Here is a 26,002-nt window from a genome sequence, read left to right on the forward strand (position 1 = left end):
GAAAGGGCTGAGTGGTTGGGAGGATAAACTGGGGGGAATGTTTAAAACCCGCTTGATGTAAGGAGCAAAGATGCTTTTTTAAAAATCCATATACAATGCTAAATACTCTTGGCTTGTTTGGGAGATGGATTAAAAACAGCATCTTTGCTCCTTGCATCCAATTCTGGCTCTTCCATGTACTAGCTACATACTCTGCGATGAATCATTTGACCTCTGTGCCTCAGTCTCCCCAAAATGGAAGTAATAATATGCCATCCTCACAGGGTTGTTATGAAGATGGAAAAAATATTTGAAAGTGTTAGAGTAGCGCTGGCATAGCGTGAACACTATATACGTGTTGTCTGCTTTACTTGTTACCAGGTTATTGTTGTTAATTTTGTTGATCTTGGGAAATACTATGTTAGACTTACTGTAAAGTAGGTTCTCAAAAAAGATGTTGAATATAATTACGGATCTAGGTTGCTATAAAAAGTAGCTGCAGTATATTATGTTACACAAAATGAGCTTCTTAAAATCCAATAAAATTAGGGCTCAAGAATCTTTTCAGATTGTAAGAGTTTCAGAACAAGCATATTATTTTTTCATTTTTTTTTAATAACTTGGTTTCATTCTTCCTGTGTGAAAACTGTGTTTTGAACATGGAGTGTAATAGAGGGGGCTGAGCTGAGATGGTACCCCAAGGGGTTAAAGGTCGCTCCAGAGGGCTGCACCCGGAAGCAGAAAACTGAGGTTCCCCTTGGTTCAGGAGCTTGTCCTCAGCATTTTGGGGTCAGAAATTCATTTTTTCAATGTGCTTAGGAGTATGCAGATATGTGTGCAGTAATGTGTATTGTCTAAGTACAGTTAAATTCAGCACTATTTTTTTAAGAAAATATAATCTTGTTAGATTTCAGGATATCCTAAAGTATAAGATATTCAATAGCATATTTTAATTTCCACAAGCAAGTTTGAATTCCCAGTGTTTTTATTTTGTTTTGTTTTTTAAATTCAGGGATACATGTTACCCACCAAATTCATTCAGGTGTTGATATTGATAGGCAAACAGGAGCATTTGATTAATTATTAGAAACTATCTCTCTCAATGCTGCTTTGGAGTTATCATTAGGAAAATTCATCAGAATCTGTTATAAAAATTAACACGATCCGCCCTAACCGGTTTGGCTTAGTGGATAGAGCATCGGCCTGCAGACTGAAGGGTCCCAGGTTCGATTCCGGTCAAGGGCATGTGCCTTAGTTGCGGGCACATCCCCAGTCGGGGGTGTGCAGGAGGCAGCTGATTGATGTTTCTCTCTCATCGATGTTTCTAACTCTCTATCCCTCTCCCTTCCTCTCTGTAAAATATCAATAAAATATATTTTAGAGAAAAAAAATTAACACGATCCAGTGTTTTCTTAACTTCATTCATTCATATATTGTCCTCATGGTTTTTACCGTAACCTGTACCACTTACATTATTACTATTTATTTTTTCTTTAAATGGTCATGTTTAATTTTTTTAAAATATATTTTATTGATTTTTTACAGAGAGGAAGGGAGAGAGAGATAGAGAGTTAGAAACATCGATGAGAGAGAAACATCGACCAGCTGCCTCCTGCACATCTCCTGCTGGGGATGTGCCCGCAACCCAGGTACATGCCCTTGACTGGAATCGAACCTGGGACCTTTCAGTCCGCAGGCCGACGCTCTATCCACTGAGCCAAACCGGTTTCGGCATGTTTAATTTTAATGCCTAATTTACCCACCTCTTAAGAAGTAATATCTGTGGTATTATGGTTTTTACATTCTAGTTACATTTTTCTAGCAGATACAGAACAGATAAAATACATAACAGATCAAATTTAATAGTTTGTGTTTTGTTATAGTTCCGCTTTAAGTTACACATGGTTTCCACATATCTACTCTTTCTGGTATAGTTATTTTAAAAGTTAAAATTAGTTTGTTTAATGCTCATCCATTGTTCCTAGGTATTTCATGCCCTTGGTTTGGAATTTATATAAATTGAAATACACAAGAATTCCTGAAATCTCATGTTCAGTTTTCTTTTTGAATTATCATTAATAACATAACCAAAAGCAGAACCTGTGAACTGTTTTAAAGAAGTTCTTTCTGAAGTATAGGAAGTATAGGTAATCAGCAAATTATCTTTTGAACCATGTCCTGAAAGTGAGTTATTTGCTCAGACTTCAAAAGCATGAAACTACCCATGTCTGTGGTACAGCTGCAAACAGAAGCTGTTGGAACTTTTTCAGTTGAAGGACTGCCTCTGTCCTCCTATTGGACATGAATTCACTCCTGGTTCATGTTGCATTCCAGATGATCTCAACGTGAGTGGCATCATAGCGGCCGTGGTGGTAGTGGCCTTAGTGGTTTCCATTTGTGGCCTTGGTGTGTGCTATGCCCAGAGGAAAGGCTACTTTTCAAGTAAGTGATTTCACCCTTGACTAGACAGATTCCCGTGGGTAGAGAGTTTTCTTATGCGACACCGTTTCTCTTAAGAAGCGAGAACATTTTTCTGGAGACTATTTTTCGTTGCTTTTTCTGTAGTAGAGGATATCCAAGATGACCTGCAGGTGGGTCATGAAGCACCTTGGCAAACATAGGGAGCAAAGGCAGAGCTGTCTCAGCCCAACGTTCCGGGAGGCACCACTGGATACGCAGGAGGCTCCCTGGCGTGGCCTAGTGAAGCGATACCAAGAGATAGTCAACGTGGCTGGGTGTTCACCACGCATTTACATGCATTGAAGATCCTTTTCAGTTAGGAATTGTATATCTCAAGTGGTAAATTGATTTCTGGCTTTATGATGAGATATTTCATTGAAATCTGTCAACTGTTTTATCAATGGATAACAGTGGAATGTGGAATGTCAAAGTTAGCACAACTGTATATAGAAGAGAATTATTCAGTAAAAACTAGCAACCTGTTATACTGCAGTTGCTTCTGAACAAGGTTTTTAGTTCTTCATGTTTAGACCTCTGGTGATGCTAAACCCCAATTTGGTGATAGGTTTGATGTAAATGTGTGAGATTTTGAATCTGTTTTATTCTCTTATTGCATTTCCTTTTTCCTTCGTCTTTAAAATTACCTGAGAGCTCAAAAGCTGTAGAACTCCCCCATCAAGTCCATTGGGAATAGTGTATGAAGTAGAATTTTTAATGGAATAATACATAAATTTACAGCATAAACTAGTTTTAGATCCACTGTCTCATAGTAAACATTAATTTTGGAGTTTAGGTTTAAAAAAATATATTCTATACAAAAATAAAACTTAAATTTAAAAGGGGTTTCTAATAATACCTATAAGTAGATATTGTCATAAAATGTTTCCATGAACATGGTCTCAAGGATATTCTTTATAGTTAAGAACTGTTCTGTGAATGAATAATACTTGTTCTTTTGCATGGTACTACAAACTAGTCCTGTGTAACTTTATGAATGGAATCGGCTGGGTCCCCCTGCTGGTCACCAGTGAAAGAACAGACAAAAGATTGCTCAAAATTCTTGTCATCTTTATCTCTACTTGCAAAGAATATATAAGTATTTTTTTGAAGATTTGGTAAACATTTTTTCTTAAAATAATGAATTAAAGAATTGATTTGGGTGTTGGTAGTTCATTAACTAAGAATGTTACTCCGTTTTCGTCTGGCAGAAAATCTAAAAGAACCATTTTCTTGAACTTGCACTTCAGACAGGGTTGGGCAAACTACAACCTGTGGACCAACTCTGGCCTGCCACTTGTTTTTTTATGGCCCATGAGCTAAGAATGGTTTTTACAGATGAACACTGGCAATCTATTTGAAAATAGGGAACATTAACTTTGAACCTTAATTAAGAAGAATGTTATCTCCCCCAAAGGAGAATTCCATTATTCTGTTAACACAAGAATTTATTATAATATTTAAAATTTTAACCAATAAAAGTTTTTGGAAGTTTGTTTTTTCTTGCTATATAATTACCTATGTGATATTCTCAGTTTCACCTCTTGGCCCACAAAGTCGAAAATATTTGCATGTAGCCCTTCACAGAAAAAGTCTGCCAACTCTTGATTTAGAAGGTACAAATGTCAGCAAGTGAGAATCAAGATTGAGAAAAAGAAATGAAGCTTAAACTTAATGTTTATATGAATCTGTATCGTGCCATTTTAACTCTTGTACTAATGATATATACTTATTCTTTTGTAGAGGGAACCTTCCAGTAAGTATACTTTCTTAAAATGCATGCTTTTCTTCCAAACCAACTAATTTTCTGTTAGTCATCTGTTCAAAGCCAAATGTGGAAAGTTGAGTTAATCTGTGAAGGTTTTTAATCCTATGGGAAGTGACTGTGACTCAAGTTCATCAAGAAATATATCCCACCTCATGCCTACTTGTCAATGATGTTTGACTACCTAGAGACGAAACACATTTGTTAATTTGACTGCATAGGCATTTCCATAGTACTACTATAAAAATATATTTGCAGTCATTTGCTAAATAGAAATTTTCCAAGTAAAATATAAAATTTATTCAACAATCATGTTTATATTTAATTAAATACTGATTCTTTGCCCAACACTATCCTAGGGACTTGTGGTGACACAGCAGTGAACAAAACGGGGGGACACACATCACCCCATAACCATAGTCACCACATAAAACTTTCTTTCCTTGGGAAAAATGAAATTTGAGATTATAATCTCAAGCCTTCAAAATGTTAAATGTCTGCAAGTCTCTGTTTTGCATATTCCACAAAAATCCTTAGTATACTAGCCCTACGCTACAACCAGATACACAGGGCTTCTCACACACACACACACACACACACTAATATTGTGTTGCATGGCTTTCTCTGTGGATGCTGCCTATAAATAAAGGACTTCAGTTGGGATTTCTGGCTTTTTCTTGTACCTGGCTACAAATTTTCATCTTCCTGTTGAGAAAATGTATGGAGGTAACATTGACTGAATGTGTTTCAGACTTGGAAGTGATCATTGTACTAAATGTCTTTTATATTCCACAAACAGGAAGAGTAACTCTGCATCTAAAGCCACTCCAATGGGTCAAAATGTGAGTATTGTTAAAGCGTATTTATAGAATGGATGTGTTTAGGGAATAAGGCAAGGGAAGGAAGTAATTATATAGAAGTAATGGGTTCGCACTTTTATTTATGTATTTAATATATTTTTATTGATTTCAGAGAGGAAGGGAGAGGGACACAGAGAGAGAAACATCAATGATGAGAGAATCATTGATCAGCTGCCTCCTACAAACCCTCCACCCCCAACCTCGACCCCACTTTGGGGATCGAGCTCGCAACCCAGGCAGGTGCCCTGACGGCGAATTGAACCATGACCTCCTGGTTCATAGGTCAATCAATGCTCGACCCACGCCGACCGGTGGCTTTTCACTTTTAATATACTTTGTACTAGTGTCTACCATGGCCTTTCGAAGGAGCTGAATGAATGTTAGCTTCCATCCCTGTCTGCAGTGGTATGATGCAGTTGCTTGGCATTTGTAGAGCGAGAAGCCTTTACCACACCATTATTTTTTCTTGTGGTGTTTTCTATTATTAGTCAGCCTTAGGGCTGGTATTATCCACTTCATTTTATAGATGAAGAGATTAAGACACAAGTTCTCAGAGGATTACAGTTGGCTGAGCTGGGAACCAGGCACCTCGATTGTGTCAGCTTGACCAAGCAGCTCACTTCCGCACAGCTGTGGTCCCAGGACACTCCTTGGGTTAGTGAAAGCACTGAGAAATTTTAAGGATGTAGAATATCCTCTGCTATTGCTGAAAGGAGAATCTCGGAAATCCTTGAAAAGATGCAATTATCATCTAACTGAGATGGCTAAGGGAACATAATTTAGACATGTGGACCCTGGTGTACTTCTGCGTTTGTAAACCCGACAGTAAAGCCGTAAATCCATTGCTCAGATTTCATAGCTCTTTGGATGTATATTCAACTCTCTATGTTATTTTTCAATAACACAGTGTGTATGGGGGTTGGGGGTTAGGTTTCCAATGCTTTTAGAAGCCTAAGCCCTTTCTAGAGAAATAGAGCACTGGTTCTCTGAACTCCTTAGTCCTCTATGGTAGGGATTCTCTTAAATTTCCTCTCACTGGAGCTTGGGGTGGGCCATGGGTATCAGTATTTTAAACATTGGGTGATCCTGCTGGACACTAATGTTGAACACCCACAAACTGCTCTATAGAGTTTTTTCCATCCAAAGATTTTTTTATTGTTAAATTATTTATTTATTTACTTTTCAATTTATTTTTATTGATTTCAGAGAGGAAGGGAGAGGGGGAGAGAAATGGAAACATCAGTGATGAGAGAGAATCATTGATTGGCTGCCTCCTGCACATCCCACACTGGGGATCGAGCCTGCCACCCAGGCATGTACCCTGACCGGGAATTGAACTGTGACCTCCTGGTTCAGAGGTTGATGCTCAACCACTGAGCCACACCGGCCGGGTGTTATAATTCATATATAATGAATTCTTATAATTTCACATAATTCTGTTTTTTGGGGAGGGGGAGGGCTGCCCTGTGCATTGGATAATGCTTAGCAGCACCCCTGATCTTTACCCACTAGATGCTGTAGCACCCCCCTCGTAAATAAGAGTTACCCTGCTCCAATTCCCACTCCTATTGCCTTACTGTTTAGGAACAGTTTCAAAGACAGTGTCTCCTAGTATTTAATTATTTAATTCCCCATAAAATAGATTTAATTCATTATGTGCTCGTTTGAACCTGTAAGATTCTGATACTCATAAGATATATGTATTTATTTAAATATAAATTAATATTGTATATTTAAACTTGGTTTTTCTTTCTTTTCATAGGATTTCAAGCACTCAAAATCCTTTATAATTTAAAAGAATTCCACCTTTGAAATACACCAATACCACAGTTGTTCACAAGTTATTAAAAGATTATAACACTCTGCTTTGTCTTACATTTGCAAAGAGGTACATAAGGAGATGAAATTGGTATTTTATTAAAATTTTTATGAACACTAAATCACTTGAAATCGTTATTTTAAACAGTCTGGGTTTCTGGTCAAGATGGCAGAGTAGGAAAACACTATACTCACCTCCTCCCACCCCACAGCGACATCAAAATGACAACTAAAGTGCAGAACAACCAACATTGAAAGCCATCTGAAATCTAGATGAACAGATTATGTATAGCTAAGGATATACATGAGCCACTTCCAGGCTGGTAGGAGGGGCAGAGACGATGACGGGCTGGTCCCACACCCACATGTGGCCATTAAAAACTGGGAGGATAGCGCAGCTGCATAGGTCCCCGCTGAGGAGCAACGGTTCCCAACCCCATACCACCCCCACCCCCCACCCCCAGCCCAGGTTCCAGTGCTGGGAAGAGAAGTACCCATAACTCAGCGGTTCTCAACCTTTGGGTCGCGACCCCTTTGGCAATCGAACGACCCTTTCACAGGGGTCGCCTAAGACCATCCCGCATATCAGATATTTACATTACGATTCATAACAGTAGCAACATTACAGTTATGAAGTAGCAACGAAAATAATTTTATGGTTGGGTCACAACATGAGGAACGGTATTTAAAGGGCCAGAAGGTTGAGAACCACTGCCATAACTCCTGGCTGTGAAAGCCAGTGGGAATTGTGGCTGAGTGGGACAGAGGGATGCTGGAGTCCCAGGCATTCTTAAAAGCCCACACTGGGACTCACTGGCTCTGAGCTCAACACGGACAGCAGCACAAAAGGCCCTACAGGAAGAAATGAGGAGTCTGGCATCAGGGACAGCTAGACCGGCAGCTTTCTCCCAGACAGAAGTGCTGGCAGAGGCCGTGGTTCCTTTGCGTAGCCCTCCCCTGCACAGAGCCGGCAGGCAGGTACCATATCGGAGTCTCCATCAACCTGGCTAACACTGTTCACCAAGGCCGCCTAACTTTGGGGCCCACTCAAGCCAATTCCAGTGGCTTTTCCATACAAACAGCCTGTCTTGGTTCATACTGCGAACTTTCCTAAAATCACTCAGAGGTTCACAAACCCCAAACTAGCAGCATCTGGCCTTGGTGAGGTGCCCTGTACCTCTCGCTAAGCAGCCCAAGCCTGGCACTAGAGGTGGCCAGTCTCGGTTCTCTCCCGACATCTGCAAGCCCAGCACAAGTGGCGATCCTCTACAGATCACTTTGTAGCTCACACCAAGGAACCCTGAGCAGGGCACAGGCAGTTTCTGACCTTGGCCTGTACCTCCCCTGAACCAATATACCTGATATACCCGATGGCCAGCTTCAGACCACACTAGTACCACTCAACCACCTCCGCAAACAATACGTTCAAAAGGCAGACTTGATAGAGCTCCACTACGGCAAATCCTGCTCTGTAGCCAGTCCCTGCACAACAGCTCCTCCACTGTAGCCAGTTCTCACAACCAATCATCCTGAGGGTCAATCCCTCCCATTGACATGCCAACAGCAATCCCTCAACTATGACAGGAGGGCACATATATCCCACACAAGGGTCATACCTGGAGCACCTGGCTCAGGTGATTAGGGAGACGGCACCACTGGGCCCCACAGGAAACATAAAAAACCAATTACATAAGGGCACTCTATCAAGACTGGGAGACTAGCAGTTCTACCTAATACATAGAAATAAACACAGGGAGGCAGCCAAAATGAAGAGACAAAGAATCATGTCCCCCAAAAAAGGAGAGAACAAAACTCCAGAAAAAGAACTAAAATATGGAGACAAGCAATCTACCAGATGCAGAGTTCAAAACACTGCTTATAAGGATGCTCAATGATCTCAGTGAGAACTTGAATAAAGGGATAAGAAACATAAAAATAAAGATAGAGAACAAGTCAGAAATGAAGAATACAATAATGAAAATGAATACATTAGAGCAGCGGTTCTCAACCTGTGGGTGGCGACCCCTTTGAGGGTCAAAAGACCCTTTCACAGAGGTCGCCTAAGACCATCCAAAAACACATATATAATTACATATTGTTTTTGTGATTAATCACTATGCTTTAATTATGTTCAATTTGTAACAATGAAATTGGGGGTCACCACAACATGAGGAACTGTATTAAAGGGTCGTGGCATTAGGAAGGTTGAGAACCACTGCATTAGAGGGAATCAACAATAAGTTAGATAAACCAGAGGATTGAATCAGTGATTTAAAAGATAAGGTAGCAGAAAATGTCCAGTCGAGCCCTAACTGGTTTGGCTCAGTGGATACAGCCTTGGCCTGTGGACTGAAGGGTCCCGGGTTTGATTCCAATCAAGGGCACATGCCTGGGTTGCAAGCTCAATCCCCAGTAGGTGGTGTGCAGGAGGCAGCCAATCAAGGATTCTCATCATTGATGTTTCTATCTCTCTATTCCTCTCCCTTTCTCTCTAACATCAATAAATATATATTAAAAAAAGAGAAGCCGAACCGGTTTGGCTCCGTGGATAGGGCGTCAGCCTGCGGACTCAAGGGTCCCAGGTTCGATTCCGGTCAAGGGCATGTACCCTGGTTGTGGGCACATCCCCAGCGGGGGGCATGCAGGAGGCAGCTGATCGATCTGATCTCTCTCATCGATGTTTCTAACTCTCTATCCCTCTCCCTTCTTCTCTGTAAAAAATCAATAAAATATATTTAAAAAAAAATAAAAAAGAGAAAATGTCCAATCAAAACAGTGAAAAGAAAAAAGAATTTTTAAAAAATGAAGATATTATTGTGAAATTAATCCTCAGAGCATGCAAGTATAAACTGCATGCACTCCCTGTACATACTTAGAGGGTTCAGAAATACTGTGGCAGATGCAAAGGGAACTCTGGTCTCATTTCCACCAGAATCCTCTTTTCTCCCCTCATATAATCCTTATTCTGCTGCTCATTTATCCACAGAAGAGAGGTAGTGGGAGTGGCTCTTACACCCAAGGATTTGTACTCTATGTTTACTTTCATTTCTAAGAACTAAAAGCAACATGAAGAAAAATACCTCCTGACCAGAGCTGATTCAAGAGAGCCAAACACAACCGGAGTGTGTTATTCACCCAGACCTGTTTGTTGCTACTTCCTTCCCCTAAAGCCCCTTTAAAGAGGCCAGTGACCTGGAGCCTGCAAACAGAGCCCTGTGGATGCCTTTCCTGTGGGATGGTGACTTCACATCTGTCTCTAACAATCAGGCAGGGAAATTTGGGCTAGGCCAAATCCTTTGGTCTTATGGTCTGTGGATTGCAAATCTTGCTAATCACAAAGCTGTGGCTACAGAGGGGAAAGCAGTTATGTGACAAGTAAAATGAGTTGAAGGAGTTCACTGAGGCTCCCTGAGCTTGTACTCATCCCCTTGCTACATCCAGGGCACAGGAGAAATGGTGGCTGAAATGAAAATGGGTCTAATCATCTGTTTTCTCAACTGATTAATCACAAAGACTTCCAGCTAGTGTCACAAAGTGAAAAGGTCAACGATCCACCCTATATAATAAAAGCCTAATATGCTAAGTGTCCGGTCATCCGTTCAACCAATCAAAGCATAATATCCTAATGATATGCTAAGGCTGCTCAACCACTTGCTATGACGTGCACTGACCACCAGGGGGCAGACAGTCAACCAGTTGCTATGAAGTGCACTGACCACCAGGGGGCAGACACTCCAGCCAGTAGGTTAGCTTACTGCTGGGGTCTGGATGATCAGGACTGAATGAGATGGGCCAGACATGCCCTGGAGCCCTCCTGTGGTCCTTCCCCTGCTGGCCAACATCCTGCATCCCTCCCCGGCCCTGATTGTGTACTGGTGGGGTCCCTTGGCCTGGCCTGCGCCCTCTTGCAATCTGGGACCTCTGGGGGGATGTCGGAGAGCTGGTTTTGGCCCGATCCCGCAGGCCAGGCCAAGGGACCCCACTGGTGCACGAATTCATGCACCAGGCCTCTAGTTTAATAATAAGAGCAGTTCAACTGTTAAAAGCATAATTTTAATTTGTTTTGATTATTAATTCCTATTAAAAACAAAATACAGCCAGGCTATTTCCAGTTCTGGGCAAATCTGGGTGCAAAGGTCCCTTGCTACTTTTGACAACTTTGAACATGGTTAAGCTGCTTTTAAATGAGTCCATTCTCATTTAAATAGATGGATGACTTACCCAGCACGGCTCAGTTGGTTGGGTGTTGTCCCTTGCATGGAGAGGTTGCCCGTTCATTTCCCCAGTTGGAGCACATGCCTGGGTTACAGCCTTCAAGAGGCAGCTGATTAATGTTTCACTTTCACATTGATGTTTCCCCCTCTCTCTCTCTAAAAATCATAGAAAATAAAAAATAAAGGCACACATTATTTCTGCCCAATAAGCAAAGCAAATTCTCAGGATTCACTGGACAAATAACTTAAGCGCTCACTGAGTGTCTTGCACGTGCCTGGACACCAGGTCACTGGGAAGACACCTGTAGTTAGACTCCTTCCCACTCCCGCCTCGGTTTATGGCATTCAATGCTTCTCATCAATCCCCTTCAAACACTGTCTGGAAAGTGCCAGATAGGTATTTTAAGGACTACACACCATAGGCCATATGGTTCCTGTTATAACTATTTGACTCTGGCCTTGTCCCATGAAAGCAGCCTTAGACAATAATAAACAAATGGCCCTGTTTGTATTCCAATAAAACTTTATTTACAAAAACAGCGGGTCCTGCAGTAAAATTGTGTTATATAAGTAATAGGGCTTTAGAATCTTTAATAGCAAGTTTTGTTTTGTTTTCATTATTACTGTTGCTCTTGTAACGAGGTTTATTTTTAGTTGGGGGTTTAATCTAACTATATCTGGAAAAATTGGTTGGTTGTCAGTACAGCTTTGCAAAAACTTCCTTCATCTCACAGGTGGTTTTAATTTACAAAAGTCTACATTATAAAAATTATAAAACATTATAAACATTGTAAAATTAGTAAACATTATAAAAATAGATGAACTTGATCAACTTTTTAGCCCATTTAACCGTGCAGGGTAAGTCATCCACCTATTGTTCAGTGAAACCCAGGAAACTACACCCCCTTATCATCTGCAGCTACAAGGCTAGCTCTTTAGCTGCCTGAGATTAGAATCTCATCATCTCACAGTGTGGATGCCCGCCAACCTCTCAAACACTGAAAAGGGAAAAAAGCTCTGAAAATAAAAAGCCACAACTATGTATTGAACATTTCATATATGTCAGAGGTGGGGGATGGAAGAGAGAGTATATAAAACCTCATTCATCTCCATATTATAAAGTGGACGATGTCCTGTCTTACAGATGAGGGTCAGTGACTGCCAACTTCATAGAGCTAAGGAAGGAATCGGGGGCTACGTGCTGTCTTTTCTCTGCCCCCAACATTCTTTCTATTCAATTTTCAAGTTCTTCTCTTATACCTTACTTCCCCTCCATCCTCAGGAATCTCTGGCCCCTCCACCCCTCCCTAGTCTCACAGCCTAAACCATTTTTCTGTCTCACCTTTCTCTGCTATCCAGTCCAAATGCCTTGGTGGACCATTCATTCTCGTCCACTTAACTCTCACCACAGATGCCCAACTCTCTCATCTTTCCTAAACTATTGAAGCCAACCATGATGAATACATTTAAATTCTATCACCATCACTACTACCCTTTTTCTCAATCTCCAGTTTTTAACCTCTCATTTATTCAAACTCCGCCATTCATTGACTCATTTGATAATTGTCACAACTTTAATCCTTTTATCTCAGGCTTTTGTTAATATCTCATCTTTTGTCTTCTAGGAACTTCTTCCTTCAAATACCCTCTTTTTTAATCATAATTTCAATCTCTGCTATTCTAAAGGCTCCTTTGCCCTCTAGTCTCTCCCTTCCCCCACCCTGTCAGTTACTGCCCAATTACTCTGCTAAACAATGTCAACTCCCTTCTCCCTCCCCTTGCTAAAAACCTTTCACTCTTGTTCTTTACATAGTCTGAGTTCTAAAGTCTAAACTCCTTAGCTTGAAATTCAAGGCCCACCCCCACACATACACATCTTGGCATATTGTCACTATCCATCTGTTCCACTACTCCTCTTTGGTTGCCTTATGCACGCATCAAACGGAACTAAGGACATTTTATTGGTGGCAAAACGGCACCAGGTGTTAGACCTTGGTTCAGCAACCTCGGTACTTAAGTTCTGGCTTAGAAAGAATTCAGATCCAAGACAAACTATAAGAGAGTTTATTTAGACAGTCACAGAGGTAGAAGTGAGCTGTAGAAGAAATGGGCTCAGGAAACAAGGTACAGCAAAAGAAGGGTCCTTGGAGCTTAGGAGGCACCTGGGGGAAGGAGGTTGGGAAAGGCCCCGCCTTGCTCCATAAAGTAGCACTGGGTCCTCCATCATTGAGGAGGAAACTGGTATTGCAAGGCTTGTCAGGCCATAAAAACTATGAACAATGCCCTGCCCTGAGGCAGGGGGAGGTCATTATCACTGGCCCCAGCAAGATCATCGGATATGGCCTGGGGGCCCCCAACACCTGGGGGCCTTCCTGTAGCCCACAAAAGGGGGTGGAACCATATCTGCAAGACAAAGACCCCAGAAGGTTATAAAAAGTGAAGCCCTCTGCATATTACTTCACTCTGATTTGGAAATCATTCCCGGAGTCCACTAGTGTTAATAAACGGGGTCCCTCCCTTTCTCTAGGAAGCATGCTTGGTATTTCTTTGGTCTTCTGCAACATCCTGAGGGCTTTTATCTGAGGTCTCCGGAGGATCTCAATAGAATATTCATCAGCTTTCCAGGTGTGTCCTTTCAGGGTCCAGAGTCAGAGCAGGGAGTCATTAGTCAATGTGGCTGGTCCTGATATCAGCCATGGCATCCCTCAGTCTGGTTTTGCTGCTCTTTTGGGCCTGGAGCTGAAACACAGCTGAAGCCTAGATGTCATCTCCAGGGGTTAATACTTAAGGGAAGGGCTTGTAGTTTTTCCCATGGCTGGGGCTCTTGGCCCTGGTGACCTGTTCCTGGTAAGATGACAAGACCTCGATTCTTGTCTTCTTGAAGGAAAGATTTCAATCAAGAGACAGTGTAGAAAAGCAAGCAAGAAGTTATTGACTGCAGCAAAAGCACACGTAGGACACTGAAACAAGGAAGGGCATAGAACAGTGATGGCGAACCTTTTGAGCTCGGCGTGTCAGCATTTTGAAAAACCCTAACTTAACTCTGGTGCCGTGTCACATATAGAAATTTTTTGATCTTTGCAACCATAGTAAAACAAAGATTTATATTTTCGATATTTATTTTATATATTTAAATGCCATTTAACAAAGAAAAATCAACCAAAAAAATGAGTTTGCGTGTCACCTCTGACACGCGTGTCATAGGTTCGCCATCACTGGCATAGAAGAAGCAACGGGAGAGCCTAGGCTGGACTGCTTTGGTTCACTAAGGAGCCAGAGAAAAGGGGGCCTTGGAGACGGGTTCAGGGGATGAGCCCAGGATGAGCTGCCGCTACCCATTGCTCCCCTGGTTGCAAGTCTCCTGGGGCCCCTTGGAGTTTAGGAGGTATGTGCCTGTGGGGGAAGGAGAGGGAAAGGGAATGACATGGGTGTGCTCCCTGGAGAGAGAGCATGCTGGGACTTTCATTTTCAGGGGATTTAAAGGCTGAGCATTTAGGGTAGGTCTTCGGGGAGGATCAATAGAGTATTCATCAACCTTTGCAGATGTACCAAAATGAGATTTATTCTCTTAATTTGTCCTTGGGTGTGGTTGGCAAATGGCACTAATTGGATTTCTATTATCTGTCTTCCTGAGTAGGGTGATTTAAGCTATTTACCCTCTAGTTGGGGAGAAATGCAAACTGTTTACTCTTAAGCGTCCTTGGCTTAAGGACTTACTAGGTAGCTGCATACTGCAGTTTAACTATCTATCTGAGTTTCCCTATTCTGCTCGTCCTGGAATTTTCCTTGAATTTTTTATCACTGGCTTAGGATAATACTCTCCAGGGCCCTCCATGCTATCTCGCTATCTGAAAGGGTAAGATCTCTCCCTCTCTCTTTTTCTTTTTTTTACTGCTGCATAGTATTCCATGGTGTAAATGTACCAAAGCTTCTTATCCACTCATCTACTGATGGGCACTTGGGTTGTTTCCAGATCTTAGCTATTGTAAATCGCACCCCTATGAACACAGAGGTGCATACTGATTGGTGTTTCAGGTCTCTTAGGATATATTTCCAGAAGTGGGATCACGGAAGACTGTATTTATTGACACAAGTCAGAGATGTCAGATATAAAAAGGCACAGCTGTTTTTCTTTCTTTTTTACAGTGTGAGAGCTATCTGTAGTTACTGAAATTCTGACGTGCCTGCTATGTCACTTATCCAGCACATATCTGCTGGATTCCCCATCACTTGGGCAAAACACCACCATACAGCTTGATCTTTAAAGGGAATGTCCTTTGTAGAACCCTCTCCACTGGCCCCCAGCTCTCCCTCCTCTATCTGTAATAGACTGTGACCATAAGCTGTAAGGGAAGAGGAGGGACCTGGGTTACTGGGATAAAAGCAGTTAATATTTGAGAAGATAGAAGTTAAAACACAATGGATATTCCCGCACATAATCAAAATTATACCTGAGTTTCTTGAAAGAGCCATGATAAAGGATTTAGAAACTGTTTCTTCAAGTCGTGGTGGAGCATCCCTCTGCAGCAAACATTTCTGGGGTCGGGTGGCTTCCTCGGGCTGTAGGTCTCCAGATTGAAAAGGATACCCAGCACATGAGAAGAGTCTGGCAGGTTATGGGCAAGCTGTACCCAATTTATCCAAGTTCTCCACATGCTTCCTTATAACCAGACGGGACGATTGAAAAGTAATGCTAAAACACAGAATTCAATACACTCAAGCATACACTCAAAATCACCACATAATTTATTTGGAATCAGAATGAAAGAACATTTGACAGTTGTTGAAATGTATGTTTCTTCTGATACTTCTGATCAGTAATACAACTGATCTAAGACACATGACCAGATATATTTTATATTTCTTCAGGACTGGGGTTTTTCCACGACTTCAAATTTGGGATCTAAGAGGAGGAAAAAAAGGTTAAAGCTTAGCCTAGTGCAATAAAATGCCTTATTGAGAAGGCTTCAGTATTTAACTCATCAATCTTCTGATTTGTTTTTTTAGTAAATATCTACTGTTTCTAAACATCTACATGGAAATATAACAATTGCACTATCATGAGCCAGGCTATTAATTGACTCTACATATATCATTTAACTAAAACCACCACATGAGGAAGATATAATTCTCTCCAAATGTCAGAAGGGAAACAGGTATGAGTTAACTATCTAAGACTACACAGTTCATAAGTGATATTGTCAGAGGATTCAAGGTCTGGGAGTTTGATTTCAGATCCCCATTATTTTTTTATTTCCATATACACACACACACACATATATGTATATATTTTATTGTCTAAAGTTTTACATATGTCTCCTTTTTCCCCAATTGATACCCCCCCACCCCCCGCCACCCATTTCCACCCCGGGCAGGCCCCCACTGCCCCAGTGTCTGTGACCATTGGTTATGTTAATATGCATGCATACAAGTCCTTTGGTTGCTCTCTAACCCCCCTCCCCTACCATTTGTCTCTGGATCTATTCTTGTTCATCAAATTATGTTGATCCTTATATAGATCCCCATTATTTTAAACTCTATGTTGTGATCTCCTATACGAGGGGTGGGGAACGTCCAGCCTACAGGCTGTATAAGGCCCTTGAAATCATTTGGTCTGGCCTGCCAAGGCATTAGGGGTGAGTTAAATAAGTGTTTGACCAAATATAGCAGGCTAATTTGTAAGTTGATAATTTTGTATGGCCCGAGAATGATGTTATAAATATCCAAGTGGCCTTTGGCAGAAAAAAGGTTCCCCACCCCTGTGACCGATACCAATGGCAAATGTTTATCCCAGAGCTTCCCATGCACACATCACTGCCCTAATAAATCTACATGTAACTGACATTTATCCTCTAAAGAAGTAAACATAAATAGGTATACATATTTTCCACTTAAAGTGATCTCCCACAAGGATGAATCTGATTAGAGATTTACCTTCAAATTTGAAGTCTGGGAACGTATTCATGTCTGCTTTACCATACATCTGCTTAAGCTTAAAAAGCTCCTTCTCCATGTCTTGCTGATACTCTGGGCCAGCATCCACAGGTCCTCCAGATGACCTGTGTGCAAATGAGCAAGTAAAAACCAGTTTAGGTGCTGGTTACAAAACCAAAATTATTCCCTATTCTCAGAGGTTTTGCCATTTAGAAGAAAAAAATAATATGTTTATAAACATTTATGCCATAAGGGAGTCATATGATACGCTTCAAAGACATGGTTTAACAAAAAGCTACTCAGTTGAGAGGGCACTTTTGCTGAGCTAATCAGAAAAAAACTTCATTAAAAAAAATGGCATTTGTGTGCCCTGGCTGAGTGGTTCAGTTGGTTGGGGCGTCGTCCAGAGCACCTGGTTTGATTCCAAACTAGGCACATACCTAGGTTGAGGGCTCCATCCCCAGTTGGGGCACTTACAGGAGGCAACGGATCAGTTTCTCTCCCACACTCTCTCTCTCTCTCTCTCTCTCTCTCTCTCAAATAAAAATATATCCTTGTGTGAGGATTTTAAAAAAAATTGGCATTTGTGACAAATCATGCATTTGCATCAGATTAAAAAAAAAACTGGGTCAGAATTTGAGACATCCTAAGACCGAAAAAGCAGAGATATGGAGGAGGTATAGCATTGGCTTTGAGGGAATATTAAGCAGTTTAGATGAAAAAGCCAGCAGGATCCAGATCGTAGGAAGCCTGAAATGTTAAGCCTGGGAGTTTGTATTTTATTTGCAAAGCAATAAAATGACATACCAGAGTTGCTTTGGGAAATAAATATAGCAACCAGACCAATTAGATTTACTTAATCCTTTGCACAAATTCTTTGGCTTGTTATAATGCCTATCTATCAATGCACAATAAACAAAATATTTACAAGTGAAAATTCCATCTAGGGTAATAATATTTTCACACATATCTATGATATAGGCACAGGGTAATATTTATGTTACAGAATTTTCACAAACTATAGAGACAGCTCTAATTTAAGAACTTATTAATGATATTTCTTGTTATGGACCCAATTTTTTTTAGATCAGCATGTGCAATAAAATTTTCTGTGATGACAGACATGCTCTATATCTGTGCTGTCTAATATGGTAGCCACATCTGCCTATTGAGCACTAGAAATGTGGTTAAAGTGACTGAGAAACTGAATTTTTACTTAAACTTAATTGTAATTAACTAGAATTTGAATAGTCACATGTGAACAACAGCTACTGAAGTACATACACATGCAGTTCTTTTTTTATTTTTAACTATATTTTTATTGATTTCAGAGAGGAAGGAAGAGGGAGAGATAGAAACATCAGTGATGAGAATCATTGGTTGGCTGCCTCCTGCACACCTCACAATGGGGATCAAGCCTGCAACCCCAGCATGTGCCCTGACTAGAAATCGAACAGAGACTTCCTGGTTCATAGGTCAACCACTGAACCACACTGACTGGGCCAAACTACAGTTCTTGAAAGAGCTTTCAACCAGATTCTTTATGTCTGTCTTCCAGCTCTGGGATCCACAAGCTTTAGAAACTGCTTTGAAAAGATCCAGTCAGTCTCATCAATGTACTAGTTACTGATAGGTGATAGCTATTAAAACTTGAATGCATTCACATCTGATTTACCATATGTGCTTAAGCTTAAAAAGCTCCCTCTTCCTAAGTCATCTACCTCCTCTTTTTTCATACCAAATTTCCTAGTACACTGTGATCAAAATTGTCATCCTAATACATAGCAATATTGTTCTACCTCACCATCCTACTCAAAAATATTTCTCATACTAGAGGCCCGGTGCACAAAATTTGTGCACTCAGGGGTAGCGGGTCCCTCAGCCCGGCCTGTGCCCTCTCGCAGTCTGGGACCCCTCGGGGGTGACCACTTGCTGGCTTAGGCCTGCTCCCCGGGGGATTGGGCCTAAGCTGGCAATCAGACATCCCTCTGGCAGCCCGGCAGCCCTCAGGGGATGCCCACTTGCCAGCGGGGAGCAGACCTAAGCTGCAGTCGGACATCCTTAGCGCTGCTGAGGAGGAAGGAGAGGCTCCCACCACCACCGCTGTACTGGCAGCCATCAGCCTGGCTTGTGGCTGAGCAGAGCTCCCCGCTGTGAGAGCGACTGACCACCAGAGGGCAGCTCCTGCATTGAGTGTCTGTCCCCTGGTGGTCAGTGTGTGTCATAGTGACCAGTCATTCTCAGTCTTTCTGCTGTTAGGGTCAGTTTGCATATTACCCTTTTACTATATAGTATAGAGGCCTGGTGCACGGGTGGGGGCCGGCTGGTTTGCCCTGAAGGGTGATCCGGATCAGGGTGGGGGTCCTGCTTGGGTGCCTGGCCAGCCTGGATGACGGGCTGATGGCTGTTTGCAGCTGGTCACACCCCTTCAGGGTGGGGGTCCCCACTGGGGTGCCTGGCCAGCCTTGATGACGGGCTGAGGGCTGTTTTCAGGCTGGCAGGTGACTGAAGCTCCCAGCCTCTTTTTTTTTCCTGGGATTTATTTACCTTCTATAGCTGTTACTGGAGCTGAGAGCCGGCTCCAGCTCTGAGGCCGAGGCTGGCTGAAAGCAGGTATCTGAGTTTGTTTAGCTTCTATAATTGAAACTCTGTTACCATCACTGGCGCTCTAAGCTCTGAGCCCGCTGCGGGCTGAAAGCAGGTATCTGGAGTTTGTTTAGCTTCTATAATTGCAACATTGTTGCATCTGGAGCTTGGAGCTCAGAGCTGAGCACAGCAGGTGGGGAACCTTAGCTTCCTCCATCACTGGAGCAAGCAAGCCTCCTGCTCGCTTCAGCTGCCTGGCTGCCAGCCACCATCTTGGTTGGCAGTTAATTTGCATATCCTGCTGATTAGCCAATGGGAAGGGTAGCGAAGTTACGGTTAATTACCATGTTTCTCTATTATTAGATAGGATATGCTTTCATATAATATTGTAATTGTCCAGTCTATAATCAAGGCTTTCCATAATTCCTCATTCTAACCCAATTCTATCCTTTACTGCTCTCTACATTCTTTATATATTCTATAGTCTTGGGAAATAGCATTATACAACTTCCCAAATGTGCTTACACTATTCTTTCCTCCTAAAAGATATCCTCTTCCCACCTCCATTTATCTGTCCAATCTTCACACCAATTGTTTGTAACCTGAGGCAGACCCTGGGTATGTCTATTAATGGCCTTGTATGGGTTTGAGAACTCTTTCAAGCTATAAACAAAATTATGTGAGTAAAGTCTTCACTTTTTAAAAAAAATAAATTTTATTGATTTTTTATAGGGAGGAAGGGAGAGGGATAAGTTAGAAAAATCGATGAGAGAGAAACATCGATCGGCTGCCTCCTGCACACCTCCTATTGGGGATGTGCCCACAACCAAGGTACATGCCCTTGACTGGAATCGAACCTGGAACCCTTCAGTCCGTAGGCTGACGCTCTATCTAAAACCGGTTAGGGCTTCACTTTTTTTTGTTTAAGGTAGAATGATGATATATCCTTTAGATATAAGGTTATATCCAAAATAACAAAAGATTTAATGGAACTCTTCCTGGACTTAAAATAATCAAGAGATAATGAACCTCTATGCAAGGGATCAGCTCAGTAAAGGTCTTAGACACTTTCAAACACCAAGTAATTTTATTACCACCTCAAAACTTACATACTTTAAATACTTATATTTACACAATGGTCGATTATTCACCCACTTACTGTCGCTTAGTTTTGTATTCTCTAATCTTGTCCACGAAGAGTTTCTGTAAAGGATCAAGTTCCTTATTAAATGCCACTGCTGTAACTCCAATATTCCTCCTCAAATGGACTGAGACTGCAGATCTGATGACAGAAGAGAACCTGAAAAGCCTCTGAAGAATCATGGTGACTGTTACTGGGGGGGAAAAAAGGTAACACAATGTTAATATATTTTAATATACATTTAATTGTAAAATACCTCTAATTCTCTTAATTGTACAGGACTTAAAGCATACCAGAAATCAGTGAATGCTGAGAACAGTCACCCGATCCCAACTCCATTCCCCTCTCCACTGCCCACTGCAAGTTTTTACTTGTTAACCCGAAGACCTGGGTCCCAGGAGCAGTCAGGAACTCAGGCCTCTGTGTGGCCCCACTAGGGTTACATGCAGAAAGAAAGCACAGAATATGGGATGGGGTGTTTCCTCTCCATGAACTTAGTCTTGGATCAGGGAAAATAGTCAAACTAGGATGTTGGAAAGCTACCCACCCCCAGAGGAAAAGAACAATCCTGACCTCCAAAAGAATGTGCGAGGATGCTGAGAGCCTGGAAGTTTCTACTTGGAAGACGCACAGAGGGAGCCTGCCTGTTACAACTGCAAATCTAAGTCCTGTTACAACTACAAATCTAAGTCCAACACAACCAGCAGGGGGAAATAGCAACCAGGCCAAGGAAACACACCAACAAAAGAGGGGAAATCATGTGGTACAACCTAATCAGTGACTTCGAATATGTAAAGGAGATGAAATTCTGATTTTTAAAAATAAGGATTTCCAAATCCTTAGAGCTAAAGGACATGCTTTTCTAACTAAAAATTTCAAGAGATAAATTGATCTCAGTTGAGATCTCATTTAGTGTCTTGAAAGACCAAATGCAAAAAATCCAAATTACAACAAATATATGCAAACAGGAATTCCAGAAGGAATAGATAAGGCGACCATAAATAAGTAGAAAAAACTTCCCTTAAATTAAAAAAGACTGAGTCTAGTAAAGGGCTTACCAAACTCTTATTGGAATGATAACAAAAGAGTCACAACTCAATATAGCCTGGTACAGTTTCTGAACCTTAAAGATGAAGTGAAAACCTAACATGTTAACGCTAACATGATCCCTCCACCCCCACAAATTAACTAATAATAATCATCATCATCATACTGATACTGGACCCTATTAAGTTATATTACTACTGCTCAAAGTATGGTCTGTAGACCAGTGGCAGCATACAGATTGTGTCACTGGTCTATAGCAATACAAAAATTGGAAATAAGCATTTAGAAACTTCTAAGCAATTTGGTATATCAACATAGTAGAGGCCCGGTGCACGGATTCGTGCACCCGTGGGGTCCCTTGGCCTGGTGCACGATTAGGGCCAGGGAGGGACCAGGGTGTGTCCCATCTGTCTTGCTCAGTCACAATCATCTGGACCCCAGCAGCAAGGTAATCTACCAGTCGGAGGGCCTGCCCCCTGGTGGTCAGTGCACATCATAGTGAGCAGCCTTAGCATCTCATTAGCATATTATACTTTGGTTGAACGACCGACCAGACACTTAGCATATTAGGCTTTTATTATATAGAAAGGATGTCTGCTGAACTTAATAAAATATTAGAGTTTGTATTTTGTGTGTCTTCATTTTGTCTTTCATATAATTTTTCTAGTAATTCATTTTTATTGTATTCTTCAAAAATATCCACAAACATTGGGGGGAGGTAAAAAGCCTTTTACCACAGAGAGTTAGAGAAGCACTAAGCTAAAGGACAGTAGAGTAGCACAGTTCTCGAACAGGAGTGGGGGTACACTCTAGGAGATATTTGGCAATGTCTAAAGACATTTTTGGCTGTCCCTAGAAGGGTGAGTGTTACTGGCTTCTAGTGGGTAAAGGCCAGGGATGCTGCCAAACATCCCATAACAATAATGGACTTCCCACAACAAAGACTTATCTGGTCCGAAATGTCAATAGTGTCAAGGTTGAGAAGCCCTGGAAGAGCACATAAAAATTACCAAAATAAATTATACAATCAACAAAATACCCTTCACCTGCCAGGGTGAAAGCAAACTATATGAAGGAATTAAAGAATCCATCATATACCATTCTTATATCCCATCAGCAAAAAATACTTGGGAAAAGACTTCAAGCAAACAAATGACCTTAAGCTGCTACATATTTCGAATCCCATTTTACACACACAGAAACCGAGGTTCAGAGGCAAGTACCTGGTCTAAGATTACACAGTAGATTCTTACTGGACACAAGCATATTTAAAAAATTGTGCAATTCGCCCTAACTGGTTTGGCTCAGTGGATAGAGTGTCGGCCTGCAGACTGAAGGGTCCCAGGTTTGATTCCGGTCAAGGGCATGTACCTTGGTTGCGGGCACATCCCCAGTAGGGGGTGTGCAGGAGGCAGCTGATCGATGTTTCTCTCTCATCGATGTTTCTAACTATCCCTCTCCCGTTCTCTCTGTAAAAAATCAATAAAATATATTAAAAAATAAATAAAAATTGTGCAATATACACACACACACACACACACCTTTCTGGCAGCTTATTCATGTTTAACACTCAGCAATAAGGTTATCTAATGTTTGTTCAGCCCTAGGTATTTCGAAAAGTAGTCCCATATATATTCTCTCCTTGCACCCTTGGGGCACTCCTGTTAAACATTACAAGGTGTTCTTATCTCTGCTTTACAGGTAATAAAACTATGTCTAAGAAGGCTATTAAATTGCTCATATTCCCACAGTTAATTTGCTCTGACTGCAAAAATCATGCTATTCCTACTGCAACATGAGTAAAATCTATTTTTTTAATTATATTTTTTATTGATTTTTTTTTTTTACAGAGAGGAAGGGAGAGGGATAGTTAGAAACATCGATGAGAGAGAAACATCGATCAGCTGCCCCCTGCACACCAAGGTAAATGCCCTTGACCGGAATCAAACCTGGGACCCTTCAGTCCGCAGGCCGACGCTCTATCCACTGAGCCAAACCGGTTAGGGCTAAAATCCATTTTTTTCTTCTTCGATTCCTGAGTACTGATGATTCCGAAATCACGTCTCTAAGTTTGTTTTTCCCTGAACCCCGTACATTCAACAGCTCACGTCCCTTCATAAGTCCTTTAGGGCCCTCAAATTCATCTTGTCTAAAGAAAGGAACACATAATCTCATCTGTGTTTAAATACACAGTGAGTGTGGACTGTCCACCGGCCCGCAGGAGGCACTTGCTATTACACAAGCAGGTGTAAAATATCAACCGTGATGTTTTCTACAGGAGTACCAGGAGGTGCCGCGGCAGGGCATGACACAGTCAGAAAAAGACGGGAGGGCAGCAGGAAAGGGGCCAGCACGTGCAGAAGGAGCAAGGCTCTCCTGTTGACAGAGATGCCGACCAGCCAGAGGGCAGTCCTTCCGCTGCCTCTTCAAAGCATATCCTTTACAGATATATACTTTTTATCTGTTGATTGCAGAGGGATAAAGGGAGAGGGAGAAACATCGCCTTTGTTGTTCCACCTATTTGCGCATGCATTGGTTGGCTCCTGCATGTGCCTTGACCTTCAACCCTGGTGTGTGGGGAGGACGCTGACCAACCGAGCTGCCCGGCCAGGGCCCCTCAAAGCCTATTCTCAAAGTCAACTCGCAATCCGCCCGACGGGACCGCCTTTTCCCTCCGGGAAACCTCGCGGTGCTCGCACGCGCACTCTGGCCTCTCCCGGGTTCAAGCACCAGCCCCCCCCTCCCCCGCCCCCATCCCAGCAGCGTCCTGTCCTCGGGTGGCTGAGGTGTCGGACTGTGCAGGAAGAGTGTAAAACACGGCCGCCTAACACAGTTTCAGCACCACTTATACTTCTAGGGCTGCAAACCTTTAAGATGAGTATCACCATGATCTGCTCTAAACAGTTCAGAACAACCTCCCGCGAGCCCAGCTTGGGCAGGCCTGGCCGAAGACCTGCCCGCGAGCATGACCTTGGGCTGCCCCAGCCGGGAACCCCCCGCGGCCTGCAGCCCGCACCACCCCGGCCTGGCCTCGGAGCCGGCATGATCATCCGGGCGATCCATGAAGCCCACTTGGCAAACTCCAAGGCCGAAAGGCTCCGGCGTCTGCAGTGACCTCGGGCCGGCCGTGAAGGTCCCGGGCCAAAAGAGCTGCTCGCTCATGCAGGCCAAAGGCCATAGGCAGCCCAGTCCCCGGAGAAAAACTCAGCATCGGAGTCCCAAGAGGCCCAGCCAGGCCAGCTACCCTCCCAGTCACCTTGTACTCAGTCCCGAGCTGCCAGAGCCTCCGCCGCCACCGTCCTACTTCCGGCCTTGGCTCCGCCCCCTCCCGCCGAGACGCTATCGCAGTGCATTGTGGGCCGCCGTTTCAGTCGGTCGGCACTCACCGGACAGGAAGCGTCTCAGAGACAGTCTGCGACCGGACGGCTCTAGGTGAGGCAGAAGGCAAACGGGAGGAAGTGGAGGGTAAGTGCTTCCGGGTCCCCTAGCGGCTCTTCCGCCATCTTTCCTCCTCCTAACTTGGTCTGCTCCCTCTTTCCCTTCTGGAAACCTTCCTATGTACGCATGCGCACTTGGCCCGGCCTTTCCCTGAGTTCAGTCCTTCCCGCCCCGAATCAGCCAGCAGTCCTGCTCCTTGGGTTGAAGTGTCTGAACGTCCCGAAAAAGTGCCAGTGTAACACAAAGCGGACGGGGGCGTTGTGCTCCTTTGTGCCTCGTGAGCCTCCGTTGCCTCGGGGCGTTCGTTTCGCGCCACCTGCTGGGACTTGTAGTCCCGAGCCCGGGGGTGCCTGGGAGGCGGGAGGGGGGTTGGAGTTTCTCAGCGCCGATTCCGCGGGAAGGGCCCAGGGGCCTCACACTTGGAGTCGCGGGAGCTGCAGGTTTTGCCGGGAGAGACGCCGCACGTGGAGCGCGCGCCGCCGCTGTTCTCCGCCGGCTGTGGAGCGCGGGCGGGGGCGACCCGGTTGGTTCCGGAGCGGGTGAGTGCGGCCGCGGGAGAGGAGGGGAGCGCGGGCCCGCGCGGGCCGGCTTCGTTCCGGGGCCTGCTCCCCCAGAGCGGCCCCCCCGCGGCCGCCTCTGTGTTTTGTTTCCGCTGGTCCCCGGCGCTGTGACTCCCATTTCCGTTCGTGGAGACTTGAGGGAGCCGGGTGGGGAGGGGCGGGGAGCTGTGCGGGGAGCGGAGGGAGGGGCGGGGGGCGCGCGG

The 26,002-nt window shown here is 43.2% G+C and overlaps 3 protein-coding genes across 6 annotated transcripts in view; 2 read left to right on the forward strand and 1 right to left on the reverse strand.

Moving 5' to 3' along the window:
* JAM2 (junctional adhesion molecule 2) overlaps nucleotides 1-7,001 on the forward strand; it is a 50,539-nt gene extending 43,538 nt beyond the window's left edge. The window contains 4 exon segments of the mRNA XM_006095946.3: nucleotides 2,169-2,421; nucleotides 4,180-4,192; nucleotides 5,001-5,043; nucleotides 6,824-7,001. Coding sequence (XP_006096008.1) covers nucleotides 2,169-2,421; nucleotides 4,180-4,192; nucleotides 5,001-5,043; nucleotides 6,824-6,856 — 342 coding nt within the window. The 3' untranslated portion in view covers nucleotides 6,857-7,001.
* An 8,815-nt stretch (nucleotides 7,002-15,816) lies between these two features.
* Nucleotides 15,817-25,321, reverse strand: ATP5PF (ATP synthase peripheral stalk subunit F6). 2 transcript variants are annotated; one of them, XM_006095952.3, is made up of 4 exons: nucleotides 25,188-25,321; nucleotides 20,773-20,947; nucleotides 17,028-17,152; nucleotides 15,817-15,996 (listed from the first exon to the last, which is right to left on the reverse strand). In XM_006095952.3, the coding sequence occupies exons 2-4, from the start codon at nucleotides 20,934-20,936 to the stop codon at nucleotides 15,959-15,961; spliced, it is 327 nt and encodes a 108-aa protein (XP_006096014.1). In that variant the 5' UTR covers nucleotides 20,937-20,947; nucleotides 25,188-25,321; the 3' UTR covers nucleotides 15,817-15,958. The 2 variants fall into 2 exon arrangements, with proteins under 2 accessions (XP_006096014.1, XP_006096013.1); XM_006095951.3 differs by lacking the exon at nucleotides 25,188-25,321 and adding an exon at nucleotides 25,058-25,130.
* GABPA (GA binding protein transcription factor alpha subunit) overlaps nucleotides 25,139-26,002 on the forward strand; it is a 30,270-nt gene continuing 29,406 nt past the window's right edge. For 2 of the 3 annotated variants that reach the window (XR_001349638.2, XM_014461936.2), the window contains exon 1: nucleotides 25,426-25,778. The gene's annotated coding sequence lies outside the window, so the exon portion shown is untranslated. Of the gene's footprint in view, nucleotides 25,267-25,425; nucleotides 25,779-26,002 lie in introns of those variants that run through there. The other variant, XR_002831004.1, reaches the window with a different exon arrangement.

Source organism: Myotis lucifugus, unplaced genomic scaffold, assembly GCF_000147115.1.
Source record: "Myotis lucifugus unplaced genomic scaffold, Myoluc2.0 scaffold_163, whole genome shotgun sequence".
In the NCBI taxonomy this organism is placed as follows: domain Eukaryota; kingdom Metazoa; phylum Chordata; class Mammalia; order Chiroptera; family Vespertilionidae; genus Myotis; species Myotis lucifugus.